At 42.0% G+C, this 15,987-nt stretch overlaps 1 protein-coding gene across 2 annotated transcripts; it reads right to left on the reverse strand.

The window, feature by feature from the left end:
- Positions 1-25: 25 nt before the first annotated feature.
- On the reverse strand, positions 26-11,392 carry txlng (taxilin gamma). 2 transcript variants are annotated; one of them, XM_034680058.1, is made up of 11 exons: positions 11,297-11,392; positions 9,511-9,619; positions 8,002-8,149; positions 7,201-7,292; positions 6,650-6,820; positions 6,263-6,457; positions 5,155-5,274; positions 4,975-5,049; positions 4,701-4,793; positions 4,514-4,609; positions 26-3,031 (listed from the first exon to the last, which is right to left on the reverse strand). In XM_034680058.1, exons 2-11 carry the CDS (start codon positions 9,601-9,603, stop codon positions 2,651-2,653), a joined length of 1,464 nt encoding a protein of 487 aa, XP_034535949.1. In that variant the 5' UTR covers positions 9,604-9,619; positions 11,297-11,392; the 3' UTR covers positions 26-2,650. The 2 variants fall into 2 exon arrangements, with proteins under 2 accessions (XP_034535949.1, XP_034535948.1); XM_034680057.1 differs by having other exon boundaries at positions 11,247-11,374.
- Between the last annotated feature and the right edge of the window lie 4,595 nt (positions 11,393-15,987).

Consider the following 15,987-nt stretch of genomic DNA (forward strand, 5'->3'; position numbering starts at 1 on the left):
TGAGACAAGGAAGTAAACTACAGTGTTTGCAAATTCTACAAAATGTTTATTGAAAAGCAAGACAGGACTTTAAGAACATTGTACAATCAAAGAGGGGTTGTGGGCTCATCTGTTTTTGTTGTTTTTTAGTAAAAATAAAGCTCTCCAAAGCTATGGTGACTCGTGCGTCTTCTTTCACAGTTAGTCTCTCCTGCAGAGGTAGATTCTGACATTACCTGAGAGTCAATCTGGGGCAACGCCAAAGAAAGAGGAACAGATGCTGAAGTGTCTTCCCTCAGCTTCAGGGTGGGAGCGCTCCTCTTTAAAGTAAATAATGCACACAGCACCTGACCCTGTACAGGTTCTCATCCACTTCTTCTGAATCGAAGCAATGTGAACTAATGTTGGAGAATTTTAGAACAGGAGAAGTTTCATCAAATCAGACTGATGACTAGTCCCAGGCAGCTGCTGGGTGTACATACCAACTTGAAAAGAAACATCTGAAGAAACTATGGGTTCAAAAGAACAGCTACAGCCTGGTGAGCCAGCAGGTACACTGCTGCAGGAGCATGCTCCTTCTCTTTCACTCCACTTTGGGGAGCAATGTTGGATCTCAGAGGAGGGAAAAAGACAGCAAGATGATGGTCTTGGATCAGTCTTGTTATTAAAGCAACACAACTCGGGGAATCCCAATAAGAAGGCTGAAGCAGCAATTTAGGGAGATGGTATCGAACGTTAAGCGCAGTGATCATCATATTTAGCCTTCAGCAGAGCAATAGCTGCATTATGAGCTGGATGAGAGAAGGAGCAAGTCAAAGACGCCTCAAATAAGAACAACCGAATGAGAAGAGAAGATATGAGTGTTTGAGAAGACAGAGTGGAACAATCACACCATGTGAAAAAGGATCCAGATCTGGATCGAAGTAAATGTCCTGTATTCACTTGATCAGTTCTGTTGGTCTGATGGTTTCCTCTTGATCAGTGACCGAAGCTCCTGCTGATGGAGACTATAACATCATTACTCATTCAAACAGCTCATCACATTCGCTTTTCTTCCTGTTCTGATGCCTGGCTCTGGTTTTCTGATGCTCCCTACCTCAGCTTTTCTCTGCTAACCTTGTCAACCTCAGAAATTTAATGACTCTTTATTGAAGACGAAACGGATTGTGAGATGAAAATTTAAATCAAGTGCACATTCAAAATGATACATGGCTGGACCAATGAGAACTGGAGTACAGCAGAAGGAAAGCAGCTCTGGTGCCTTTGATAACCTTTGAACTCAGCACTCATCATATTGACTGATCTAAGAGGACTGCCAACAATGTCAATCACTAGTGATGGACCAGGTTACACTAAATCCTCTGGCTTCAGTTTGCATTGTATCCTGAATGCACCAAAGGTTTCCTGTTCATGGGGTGTTTGCAGGTAGGCCTGTGCCTGCTAGTGACAGTCATTAAACTGCCTGGTTTATACTTCTACCACGGACGTGAGCACCACATACTTCTGGGCCGATGAGTCCATGTCTCGCAACAATACTCTGCCGAAATGCTGGAGGGCAGTGTGGTCCCTCTGATAGTCAGGTCGCCGGTTTCCGCCCCCACTACGTTCTCGCTTTACTTCCTCACATCAATTCAGAGCAGATTCTGTTCCTTCATAGCGGATACATGTTGCTGTTTATCACACAGCAATGATTGGAGGGAAGAATAGAGAGGACACGTCCGAGGACATGAAATACACGGCCGATGTGTGGGGATCCCGAAGTGCTATAAATGCGGGTAATACAATGCGGACGAGCGGACCAATCACAGTGCTTGCGGTCCGCGTCGTTTTGACGCGCAGTTATCATTCTGGAGGAGGTGCCTGTCAGCTACGTGCAGAGGCCTCTGTGTAGGTACGGGGGCTACGCAGACCTAGGATTCAACGCAGAAGTAGAAACCAGGCAGTGACAGTCTGATGGAGATTTTGGACTTCATTATTTTAGACAGAATATTACACTTTCCTCAGATACCATCTACAGACATAATAGCTAGCTTGCTAACATGCAATTAGCAAGCCAGGAGGTTTGTTGAGCCTATGTTTCAGGCCAATGTTGGCATGTAGCCAAGTCAGTTCTTATCACTGTCTGAGAGTCAACAAACGGCATGACATGGTGTGAAAACAGATCAAATGAGCCCCAGGAGCGACAGAACATCTCCTCTCCTTCTCCAGCTCTTGAGATCACAGTCAGGCTGTAAGGCTGCACTAATTCAAAGTGACCTGGGACAATATGCATGAGTATAGCCACTGTGAATGTATCAAACTAACTCTCAAGACAAACACAATAGAGGGGGGCAGACCACGTGAAGAGAAAAACTAAAAGCCGATTTGACTGCATGGAATTCCCTTATGAAAATAGTTAAAATAGAAACCAGAAGTACAAAGTGCTCACCGTAAAGCCAATTAGAACAACCAATGTAAATGTGGGCAAAGTTTTAGAATAGGTCTTGGATACAAGTATTACATTCTTCTTTAGCTATCGCACAGAGACTTATGGGTTCAGGTTACATGGAAAGACCCAGAGAGACAAGTCTCAAATGAAAAAAGGAAAAAATCTCTACCTCCATCAAAGACTATTTTTCTGGCTAGTTGTGGAACTAGGCTGGAGGTGTGTGGAGCCCTCGCTCGGACTTTCTCAGTCCTGTTGTGTGGGTGGTGTTTCTGCAGGCTGGCTGGGTGGTGCACTTGGAGCAGTAGTGGTTTCGTCAGTAGCAGCTGGTGTTGGGTCCAGTTCAGGTGGTCTAGGAGATTCGTGGATGCTCTCCGCCTCCAGCCCGTTGTCCTGCGCCAAGCCCTCCTCATTTTCATCTTCCTCCTCATCCTCGTCTTCCTCCCGTGCTGGATGCTCCCGTGGTGGGGCTTCAGGAGCTGCTGTGGTCCCTTTGTCTCCCTGCTCCTGGAGGAGGCTGAGCCGGTTATTGAGGTCGTTCCTCTCCTTCTGCAGGGCTCTGCACAGCCGCTCCAGCAGCTCCAGCTTCCCCTGCAGAGCCTTGAAGTGGCCATCACGCAGGGTTTTCTAAACAGAGCACAATGTTTCATGAGCATTGCTGTCAGAGCTCTCATTCACATCCAGCAATCCTGAATGTTTGGACAGCTCCCAGTCACTGTTAGTGTTTGTAAAAGTGATGAAGGGCAGATTGAGATTTTGTTTTGCATCTACATAAACAGGAAGACTCTGCAGCAGTATAAACATACTATGAGCAGCAGCTGCAAACATAACATGCTGTCTTTAGTGAGGCAGCGTTTTACCATTATGGCCCCGTCTGTGGAACACCCTACCTGGATCTGAGGGCTGCACGAGGCATAAACAAGACCTACTGTTTTAGTATTTTAACTGAGTCTTATTCTTTTAATAGTTTTATTCCATCTTACTTTATGTTTTTATTATCTGGTTCAAATTTGAGTCACTTTTATTAAGTACATACTGTCTTCTTACATATTTTTATCTAACCCGTCTTGTAATATAATGTTTGATCCATGATGCTACATTTATTTTTAATCTACTTTGATTCATGGTTTTCTTTTATTCACTCCATGTTTTTATTTGTTTCACTGATTTGTTATTGTTTTAATTGTTTAAAGTAGTTCCTCTTTTACTCAGCTGTTCCTTTAAGTTGTTCCTCTTACATTGTCTTGATAGTTCAATATGTCTCCCTTCAATGCTTTGTTGATTATTGTTAGGTTTTTATGATGTAAAGCACTTTGTAACATCTGTTTTGATAAGTGCTATACAACTAAAATCAATTGTTCTTATTCTTTTTATTATTAATTAATATACACATTTTTTTATTCAGTTAATTTAGATTTTTTATTTATTGTGTATTATTTCATGTTTTACTTCATTATTAATTTGATCTTATCTTGTGATTTTCTCAGATGACCTCTCAGCATTTAAATCATTTATTCTGTTTTATTTTACTGTATTTACTTTTAATGTAGCATCTTAGTTTCTTTTACTGGCTTAATCTTTTAGTGTTTTATTTTGTCTTGGTAATTTATTTTATTTTGGTGAGTATCATTTCCTGTGTTGGGTTCTAACTTATTTTACCTCATATCATATTATTTAAACTCATGTCATGACTGCATTTCCTCAGTTCGTTCAGCAACTTTTTTCATTTTTCATTAGTTATTTATTTTATTATTATTATTATTATTATTATTATTATTATTATTATTATTATTATTATTACTATTATTGCATATATCATGTTCCTAACCTTACGTATGGATTGTGAGGTGGGTTTGGGGTCGGGCTTGGTTTGGGTGGGGACTGGGGGGGTCTTCTAATTATTATTATTTTTTTCAATGTATTCTATTTTTATTATTTTTATGTACAGCACTTTGTGTTACAATATCATCTTATGAAAAGCGCTTCACAAATAAAGTCTGATTCATTGATTAACTTCATTTTTTGAGCCACATGTCAAAGGTTGAGCTCAGGGTAGTCGTTTGCTTTGCTTCTGTCACAGCCCTCATGAGTGTGAATAGTAAAAGTTACCTCCTCAGCCATCTGCAGCAGGGCCTGGTTGTTACTCTCCCATTTGGTCCTCCATTGTGTTGTTTCCTTCTCCAGCTTCTTGATCTTCTTGGTCATCTGAAGATGAAGTCAAGCTAGTAAACAGCTGGCAAGGAAACAAGTGTTGTAACTTAATAACAGACAGATATGAGCCATGTCCTGCCCTTACCTTCTCCATCTCTTGTCTGAAAGTGGTGAAGACCTCGTTGCTTTTGGCCAGAGTGCTCTGAAACTCCTCAAACTTGTCCATGTACAGAGAGAGCTGAGAGAGACAAGAGCAGCCAGACGTCATTTTCAAACCTCTCAGTTGTAAGCAAAAGGTTTCTACAATTTATTAAAGATAAGGAAGTGCAGTGTTTCTGTCTGCATTGTGGCCATGAATGTGTTGGTGATCCACTGAGGTGTTCGTTATGTTTGTGTGTGTACAGCATGGGATAATCCACCTGTTGCTTGAGCTGCGTTTCTTGCTCCTTCATCAGCTCACACTTGTGTCTGGACTCCGTAGCATCCTTCAGAAGCTGCAGGAACAACACAGAGAGGTGAGAAGGGGAGGCCAGTAATTGTAATCTAAAAACAGAGAGCAGATAAATAGTCTGTGAAACAAAAGACAAGGGTGTACTCACAAAGTCTCTCTCTCTTTGCTGCTTGTCCTCTACTTCCTTCATCATCTCAGTGATTCTCTGCAGCTTGGCATCCATCAGCTGCTGCTGCAGCTCCTTGTGCTTGAACACCTTGTCTATATGCTGCAAAACAGAGACACATGGGTTGGGAAACTCATGTGACAGCACACCAGCTAATTCCAGCATGACATTTATTTGTATTTAAGCCGGATTACACTGCTAATTCTTATTGCTGGGCACTTTTTAGTCATTTATATCTGTAGCAGCTTGTGTTGGAGTCAAGACCACAATAAACCAGACCAGGGCTGTTTTTGAAACGGCCTGTTACATACTATCTACAAATGTAGTATGCAGTACATAATGCATACTACACACTCAGTTGGAAGGTAGTATGTATGTAGTATGACTGTTCTGTAGGTTCTGTTCTGCAGGATGTTGGGCCTCGTTGGATTTCCAATTACCGAGCTGATAGAGAAACTGCTACTTTATCATCCACTTATTATTTAAAGTTATTAATTATTATATTTTATCATTCATTTGGTTTATATGGAATTTAATAATTTTTACAGCACCTAAAAACTGAGTTCCCCCTTCAAATAAGAAGAAAAATCGGAACTAGTGCTGTGCATTGTGGGAAACAGTACACGAGGCAGACTGGTCCAATGCATACTGAGAAATTTCCCCGAATCAGTAGACATCCGGGGAGTTTTGGCATACTGCAGATTTTGCTCTTGTTCACATACTACATACTGAATTTTGGCCAAATCAGTACGTACTGCTAATATAGTAGAAGGTTTGAAAACAGCCCAAGACATTTAGGGATCAAGAGCAAGGCAAGGCTGGACCGATACAGGACCAAGTCAATATATATATTAACGAAAAATCTTCCCAAGAGTGAACAAAATAAAAGAGCTCCCTTTTTGTCTCTCAGCCAAGACCCATCTCAAGTTACAACTGTGAAAACGTTCCACGTTTTTCATCAACATTCAATCTTAAAATCACATCTTTTACCTTCCTGTATCTTTTTCTACTGTTGCTATAGCTAGCCCTAACAGGAAGGCTAAAGTTGACTTGTCAAGTAAAGGGAGGAGGAGCCAGTCAGGGTTCATACCTCCTCTCTGCGCTCATACTGCTCGATGAGCTTTTTGAGCTTCTCTGCCAGCTCCATGTTCTCCTGCCTCAGCTTGGTGTTGTGGGAGCTGTGCTGTTCCATCTGCACTTCAATATCACTCAGGGTCATTTGGAAGTGCAGCATGGCCTCCTTCCGCTGCTCCTCATACTCCCTTGACCGCTGGGCATTTTCCTCCTGTCAGGTAGTAAGAGTGGAAATGAGTGGAATATGATACAATCATATCACAAACCACTACTGGTGCTCTATGATACTAAAATAAAGATTGTGTTTTTGCCCTGTGACAGAGCAAAGGCTGCTTGTTACTGTGAAGCCAAGTTAGCAGATGAAAATGACAATCAAACCAAGCTGTAGTGGGGTATGGTGTACCTTCAATGTCTTGTTGTGTCTCTGCAGCTCCCTACAGAGACTCTCCAGCTTGCTACGAGCCAGAATAGCCTTGCTGTGCTCCCCCTGCAGGTGGATCTTCTCCTTCACAATCTGAGACTGCTTCTTCTGCAGGGCTTTCAGACGCTTCTGCATGCAGCGGCTCTCCTCCAACTGAACACATGGTAAGGTTCAATTATTAAACTTCAACTTGGTACCTGGCTTGATTATAAAAGCAACACTATGTTCATTAGGGAAGGACATGTCATGAGCAGCTGATCATGGACACTAGGGCTGAGTAAAAAAAATATTATTCAATGCATTGCAATCTTTTTTTTCCCCAATTCAATATTGATTCAAGCAATCCTGCTTATTATTGTATTTGTATAACTTATTGTGTAGAGAGCAACTATAAAGGACTGAACTCCTCGGGATAAATAAAGTATTTCTGATTCTGAAACCTGCCTTATCACTGAAAGAATCTGAGATGAGTTGATCAATTTAAAGGTCAAGTCAGATAATCTCATGTTCATGTGTTCACATGTTCAGCTCACCAGGTCAGCGTATTTCTTGCACAAAGCAGCCAGTTTCTCTTCAGGTGTGGCCAGCGAGTTCAGAGCCTTCATCAAAAGAACAACCTCCTTCCCTGAAAGAAGACCAGGAGAGAAAGAAGAACAGTGAATGTGAAGAGTTTCCCTCAGGGGAACAGCAATGGCAGACATTTCTTTAACCCTCTGCTGTCAGTTCATTTGAAGCAGTCGACACTGGTTGTTGGTTGGAGATTATCTAAATGAAGTGGCAGTCTGAGAGGAGGAGACTCATCGCAAATCTCATTCTGGCTTACTGCAGAACTACTGTCATGATAGCTGCAGAAACAAAAAATATGGCTACCTTGGATGTTGTTGTTACACCATAAAAGTTGACATCAAAATTCAAAAAATATGGCAGGCATTTTTTTCCTTCTTATTTCTTTTATCTATTCATCCTTATTTAATTGAATGAAAAAAACCTAGCTTCATCCACATTTAAATGTATTTGTGCACAGTTACATCCTTCCTAGTCACTCATTTTCCTCATTCTGTCACAGTATAATTTGTTGTTTAAAATGTATAAATGTTTTAATAAAGATTTGTACAATGGCCTAAAGTTCAAGAACTATGGAAGTCTTGAACCATGGAATTCATAGCACTACAGGATTCATCATCTTTTAACAGCTGGTTAAACACAGTGAGACAGGTGTTGAAAGTATGTCTTGGTGCCCCGTAAAGTATGAGACCAACTTGTACAATTTTCATCACATTTGGAACAAAGAGCCTATCTCTGTGGGCATGTGAAGTTCACTGTAGTGTTCCTACCAAAAGCCGGGTCTTCTCCCGTCTTGGGGTCTCCTCCAGGGTCAAGCTCTGCCTCCCCAAGGTCGCTAGGACTGTCCTCTCTGCCGGGTGTCTCACCCCTCTCCTCCTCAGCACAGCACAACCCCAAATCAAACTCTGCAACCTCCTCCTGATGACAACATAAATCCAAATGATGACAAAGCCGCCATTTCAAAAACCAGCTGTATTAAAGGAGCTTGGACTTTAGTGCCTTGCTTGCATCACACTCCTCAAAGCAGCTGCTGCTGTAGGGAAATGTTATACACTATGATCCTATACTTCACTTTCCTTACTGGCCTGAGCAAAAGGCTGAATATTTTTAACTCGTACTAACATCTGACTTCCACCACATCCTTGTCCAGTCCATCTCTGGTCCGCTGCGGTCCGGCTCCGTGCCGTCTCATCCGTCAACACCCACTGGTTGTGTTTTCAGAACGCAGCACGGAGCAGGACCTCTGGACAGCTGGAGTCATGTGACCGAGGTTCTCCCGCATTAATTACTGAATCAAGGATTCTCCTCCTGCTCTCCTCATCCATGTTGTCTTTCTGGTCCTCTGAAAACCTCTGACCTGTTGACTCCAGGCCTGGCTCCGCTCATCATGACTTTGGTTTGTTGTTGTAGTTAAGTGAAATACGATCTGGTGATAACACAGAGTGTTTTATTCTGAAAATTAACCGGATGTTTTCATTTTGTTTTGGTGAAACCTGACTTCCTGTCCCGCTCCATCAGCTCTGTTGAGATTGATGCGTCGTGCTCCGGCATCCGGCAAAAATAGAAGTCTTGTGTATCTGATCCGGAGGGCTTCGACCTGCCAGATCAGAGAGGCAGCCGGAATGCAACGGAGCGGATCCAGTGGAAGTTAACACACTGACTAGAATAGAAACCTATCAGATCCGGTTCCTTGGCGGATCAGAGACGGACCGGACATGGATCCGGCAGAACTTGTCCGTATGGCTTGATACCTTCACCTCTATCTTTTGTGTGCACCCAGCAGAAAGCTGTATAGTATCCAGAAATCCCAGGTATGGACCTGTCGTCTCTGATTCATAATATTGTTTAATTAGAATTTCTGATCAGTTTTTGTATTCGTACCCTTGGTGGGGGTTTCATGGGAGAAGCATACATGCCGTTTCATCATTTTAACCAGTATAACAAAAAGTGGATCTAAATCTGACTACCAACCCCAGCTTTAAGAAGTGGTTTATATGGAATTTAATCATTTTCACAACACCTAAAAACTGAGTTTCTCCCCGTCAAAAAAAGAAGAAAAAAGAAGAAGAGGCATGTTAGCGCTGTGCATTGCGGGAAACAGTACTTTAGGCAGACTGGTCCGATGCAGACTGGGAAATTTTCCCGAATCAGTAGACATCCAGGTAGTTTTGGCATACTGCAGGTTTTGCTCTTGTTTACTTACTACATACTGAATTTAGACCAAATCAGTACGTACTGCTAGTATAGTAGGCAGTTTCAAAAACAGCCAAAGGTTTTACCTGACATGGACTGTCCAGGTCTGGGGGAGAATCGCTGCCTCCGACTATTCTCCTGGTAGCCACATCAATCTCACAAACTCCTTCAGTCTCCATTGGTCCTAATCATTCACTTCAGAGAAATGGAAAAAGAAAAACATAAATTAGAGTGTTATTTCATTCAACATAGCCTTCAATTAGAAAGCAAAAACAGTCAGTGGCGTCAGATTGTGTCTGCAAAGCTCTGGAACAGAAAGCAGCTGATTGCTGAAACAGTGTGGGTGAACTTTCAGGCGTCAATAAGGCTCTGACATGACATCATGAAATTCACTTTGTCTGAAACACCAGAACACTGAAAATCAGTCTGCTCAGGTGTCAAGAACATATAGTCTAAACTTTGTCTTACTAAGTCAAAGTTCAATAGCAGAGTCTAATTCAGCGACTAAAATAAATGTGCTAAATGTATTTAACTGTTAAGAAGTTTAAAACAGAACTAACAGATTTTACAAGCAGCACATTACTTTGTTTTTTGAAAGGCATAAATCTCCTTCCACTCCTTCCGTTTACCGTTATTCTTTACAGTCGGGCCAACAACAAGCAAATCTAAAGGATCAGACTTTACCCACGTGAATATGAATCACACTGAAAGAAAGATATAACTGCTGTTTACCAAGAACATGAACTGGACAGACAGCAGAGCGAGCTAACTTCACAACACTTTCCTGTATCTGTCACCAACAACAAGCTCTCCATGTTCTACATGTTCTCCATGCTGTACAGGTTCTCCAAGCTGTACAGGTTCTCCATGCTGTACATGTTCTCCATGCTGTACATGTTCTCCATGCTGTACATGTTCTCCATGCTGTACGTGTTCTCCATGCTGTACATGTTCTCCATGCTGTACATGTTCTCCATGCTGTACATGTTCTCCATGCTGTACGTGTTCTCCATGCTGTACATGTTCTCCATGCTGTACATGTTCTCCATGCTGTATATGTTCTCCATGGGGGACGATAGCTAACTTCACGTGTTGATCGCTGAACTTTAACCCTCTCCTCTGAGATCACGAACAGGATTGTTGAGTTCTGTCCCTTCAGTGCGCAGAGCTTGTAAGTGGTCCATACCGGAGGCTGTTTAAACGTTACTGGACCAGGTGATCTGTTGATCTCTGGTGACGTCAGTCGCAGGTAGCTAACACTAAACTTCAAAAAGTCATCAAAATACAGAGATTCCAACTACGAGGTTTCCAACACCCCAGCCGAAATGAAAGAAGCATTAATCTACACCAAATAACGGCTAACTTAGGGCGCTATTAGGAACGTGGTCCCGCAGAACCACACATTAACCCTAAACCCTGAAGATCATGAAGGGGGTCCGGTGTGACGTCCCAGACTCAGTACGGAACGGCGCGTGCGGTTCATAGTCATGTTAGCTCCTTAGCTAAACGTTCAGCAGAGTGATCCTTTCACCAACCTGCCGCTAACATCTCCTATAGCAGGATATGTATTCAGACATGTCGGGTTGGCCTTCAATATTAAAGGTTAAACGCGAGTTTACTTCTGAAGTGTAAAGCAATCCGCTAGCATTGGTTAGCTATTGTTAGCTAATCCTGTGCTAACGGCTAGCTGTTGGCTAACCTGCTGTCTAACACTGAACTTTACTTCAGTACAAACACAACACTGAATGCTAACGCTACATGCTCAGCGTGGCAGTGGTGGATTAAATAAAATCATTGTATTGGAATCATAAACAATCATCACCTTGCAATTACCCGTAGACCAAATGTTTGTGTAGTATCTGGAGCCTTCACCTGAGTGTTTTCGGTGTGGATGGAGGCAGGACACGGTTACTAATTCTGCCTGTCACAATTAGAGCATCCGGTTTTTCCCCTTCAAAATAAAGCCGCAACCTCCGGTCAAAGATACGAGTCCAATGCGGAAGTGCTCCGGAGTCACCGGAAACCACATACACACCAATTCAAAGAAGCTGATCTTTACAGCAGAAATAAACATGTTTACAGCCTGGTTCAAAAGACCAGTGTAGTCTGGATAGCTCATTCCTCAATCGGCACACACTGTGCGGGGCAATTTTGAAGATATTGAGATTACAGATCTTCCAATGAGAGGCACAGCTGACTTGATTGACAGGCGGGAATGCTGTAGCTGTTGGCTAGGAGGCTCAAACCCCGCCTCTGTATGTCACAATCGCTGAACAGCAGCAATATGGCTGCCGCTGCCGACTGGCCTCAAAACAGCGTTTCAGAAACAGATGGGTGACATCACATATACTACGTCCATATTTTATACAGTCTATGTGTTTGACCTATCAGAATACCAGTTTGACTTAATTATTTATGTAGGCTACTGCTTTATGTTGGATGTCTGCTTTTGACTGCTTCTTTGTCATTCTTTCCTCTGAAAAAATGGTGGTCAACCCATTTTTCCTTGGAGATATAGCTCTGATCATCTGACTTAAGGTTAACAACTCAAGAAAACAACTGAAATTAATTTATCACAATGGTAAAATAGAGTAAAACACTTTTTTAAATGCTGCTTGGGAATTCAGTACCATAGACATATAAAGATTAGATGCCGCATAGGCTGCTTGGGTCCAAGAAATACGGCCGCCATCTTGGTCCGGTCATCCTACCCATGATCCTACCTGTAAACGTAAATTGAAGCAGCAGAGACTTCAAGATGCCAGAGCACTGTGCGTCAAAATACCTATCATATATCACATGTCAGAATATTCTATTACTGTTAAGCCCACTATGAATATTAAAATACGCCGAACCATGTGCCCTGTATCATACCTACATATATGACATTTGCAGGTATAATAATGCATGAAAATCAGTTTAGTATTCAGCGAGTTATGATTGATTAAATGCGCTGACACTTAATTGCGCCTGCCAAACATATTACACTCAGTGGAGCGGGTGATGGGACCAAGATGGCGGCCCCACGGCTCGTCAGCGCCAATCGGTAGTAGCGGCCGATGCGGCGTCTACTCTTTATATGTGTCTATGTTCAGTACCATACCCCCCAACTCAGAGAGGCTTACATTTTAGGCACGTCCACGTTTCACGCTTTTAGTTTGAAGGTAGCTTACCCGTACTTCCGGTAACATTCTGGCGAGCTTCACTGAAGCTGCAGCTGAAACCAGAAGCTGCGTTCTTCGGTTCTTCCTGGGACGTCAGAGAGACAGAGAGAGGGAAATGTGTGTGGGAGGGTGGCACCTGATACCTATTTCGAAACGCAAATACTCATAATGATTTTTGTGATGTCTTAATCACCTCCTCGAAATGAAATCATGTCATTTCTAGAGTAACAGCAACATTTATATGAGGTGTGGGTCATTCTTTTCAGTGATAAGTGCTAACAGATTTTTTCCAATCCAGGCCATCGTGTTGAACTTAGATTTCTTTTTTTCCATGCAAAATATTTGATGTACAACAAACCATTTCATTGATGTGGGCCGAAAGATCATGTCCATTTTGTTGGATAAATGTCTCATCGAAGATGTCTTCAAATTACTGGAAAACTAAACTACTGGAATTTCTATTTTGATACAGGAAAATTCTGTTAGTTCAGTTATTCAATTAGACGAACCAGGAGTTGCTCCCTGTTTGAGCTTGATTTTATATCTGGCACACCAAATTGACAGGAATATAAGTACTCTATTGGTTCATGGGTAATGGGTGCTTTTGCAACGTACAGTAAAAAATGTGTACTATACCAAAGGTGTCAAACTCATTTCAGTTCAGGGGCCACGTACAGCCCAAGTTGATCTCAAGTGGGCCGGACCAGTAAAATTACAACATAATAACATATAAATAACGACAACCAAATTTTTCCAATTTGTTTTAGTTTAAAAAATAAGTACAAGCAACAACTGGCATCTGGTTAAGTATGCAGATGACACAGCTCTCCTGTCCCTGCTGTAAGGCCCCTCTCAGCACCACAGACTGGTCCTACAGGAGTTTGTAGAGTGGTGTGACAGCTCACATCTGGACCTGAACGTCAGCAAAACCAAAGATATGGTGGTGACTTTCTCCACAAAGCAGAGGGATCTGGCTTCATCAGTCACCACCATCACCCATGGAAAACCAGTGGAGCTGGTTGAGGAGTATAAATAGTGTTTATACTCCTGGGCACCATCTTTGACCACCTGCTGATATTATCCTTAAACACAGAGGAGATCCTCAAGAAGTGCCAGCAGTGGCAATACCTCCTTAGGAAACTCAGCTCCTTTGGAGTCCATAATGACATTTTATTGACTTTCTATTACTCTTTCATCGAGAGCGTCGTCACGTTCTCAATCACCTGTTGGTTCCACTCTACCAGCCTCCAGAACAGAAAGCGCCTGCAGAGCACTGTCTCAGTGTGCTCTAAGATCATTGGCATGCCTGTCAGGACTCTCACACACATTTACGACCAACAGGCACTCCGGTTAGCAGGCAAAATCATCAGGGACCCCTCACATGTCCTCCATCCAGCTTTTGAATGGCTCCCATCTGGGCGGCGGCTCCGCTGCCCTGCATGCAGAACTCAAAGGAGGAGAGCCACCTTTGTCCCCAAAGCCATCCTGCTCCTAAACTCCAACACCTAGTCACCATCCCTCCCCTCTCTCTCTCTGGCTCTCCCTGCAACCTAACCCCCCTTGCCCCCTCCAAGCATATATACAATAGTACCCAACACAACCTCAGGATTTTTATTCTTTTCACTCCAATATTTGTGTCCATTTTTCACTTTGCACTGCTCTGCACTTTACCTCACCATAACTTCTTTGCACATTGGTAGATCATGTGTGTGTGTGTGCGTGTGCGTGTGTGTGTGTACGTGTGTGTGTTTGTGTATGTGTACATGTGGGTATACTGTCGCCTGTAAAATTTGTTGTTTTTTGTATAACTATTTTCTTTCTTTTTTTACAATCCTTATAATTTAAGTGTCTGTTTTTTTGTATTCAATGCTGCTCATATGTGCCTTAAATTGCCCTCCGGGGACAAATAAAGTTTTTTGAATTGAATTGAATTGAATTATTTTCAATAGCAGCATTTGTATTTTTCACCATGATGAGTCTCATATTGGGGCAAAGTATTATATTCTTTAAGCACTGAAACCTGCTGCGAACATACCAAGCACACAGGTTTCCCAGTCACCTGACACACAGTGTAATGTTTACAGCAAACAGTTTATGATAATGAAAAAGATAAGTTAACTATTATGGACCCCCCAACCTCCAGCAGGAACAGTTTGCTTGCTGGACAGTGTTGTATGCAGGGGTGTAGTGCTAGTATTAGTATTGACGGAGTGCACCTTTTAGGAACACGAATGTATGGTAGGTCCCCATATCCTTTTGATAAATGTGGATTGACTGCTCCTACTGCGACAAGTTTACATATACGTAAACTTTAGTGCTGATTGGATCATGAAGTGCTCTAAAAAAGTCTTCATGAATTTCATCCAGATTATGCAAACTGCAAATGTTATTTTTCCTCACTGTCAAAAAAAAAAGTCCCAGAGCATTGTTCAGGTGCGCTTCATCAGCACTATGATCGTATGTGACCCCCAGAGGACAAATCTGAAAAAGCAGTTACTTTTAGTAAAAAATTGCAGTAAATGTCTTCTCTGTAATTTTTTCACTTTGCAAAGTCATCTCACGGGCCGGATAGGAACCTCTGGCAGGCCGGTTTTGGCCCACGGGCCACATGTTTGACACCCCTGTACTATAGAGTATATATCTTCTTCTTTCTTTCTCATTGTCCACTTTGAATCAACTGTTCTCAAACAGTGACCGATCAACACATTCATCAGACACAGCTAAGGAAGGAAGCAGCTACTGTTTAAAAAGTAGTAAGACCAATAATATATGATCCTGAATGTCTTGATTTAGACTTGTACTTTAAGTGAATCCTGGTGGGTCTGAGAAGCCCTACCTGCAGTGGACCAAGACACTGTGTGGTGTGTTTGCAAGACTCATTTAAGCTTGATCAAATACAGGCATGTTGACCCCAAATATTCTGAACATTTGAAAAAGTTAAGAATGGAAGTTAACAGAGCCTCCTTCTGTACTATATTAACCATGCAACTGACCTATTTTGACAGGAAACAATGTTGAAAATGAAAATGTATTTTATATATACGTGTCTAGAATTGTTTGAGAACACAGTCCATTCAAAGTGGACGATGATAACGGAGAGGAAAGAAGAAGATATATCTCTACTGATTTATTTTTACTGTACTTTGCTAAAGCCCCCATTACCCATGAGTACCAGAACCAAGCAACATCTGGTTAGTAGAATTGAATTAACTATCAGAATTGTTCTATATCAAAGTAGAAGTTCTAGTAGTTTAGTTTTATAGTAATTTGAAGACATCTTTGATGACACATTTCTTCAACTAAATGGCCATGTTCCGTCAGCCCACATGAATTAAATGGTTTGTAATATGTCACATTTTTTGCATACTTTTGTTAGACCAGGGTGCTTTTGTTGCCATC

This window comes from Notolabrus celidotus, chromosome 3 (genome assembly GCF_009762535.1).
Source record: "Notolabrus celidotus isolate fNotCel1 chromosome 3, fNotCel1.pri, whole genome shotgun sequence".
Classification (NCBI taxonomy): Eukaryota; Metazoa; Chordata; class Actinopteri; order Labriformes; family Labridae; genus Notolabrus; species Notolabrus celidotus.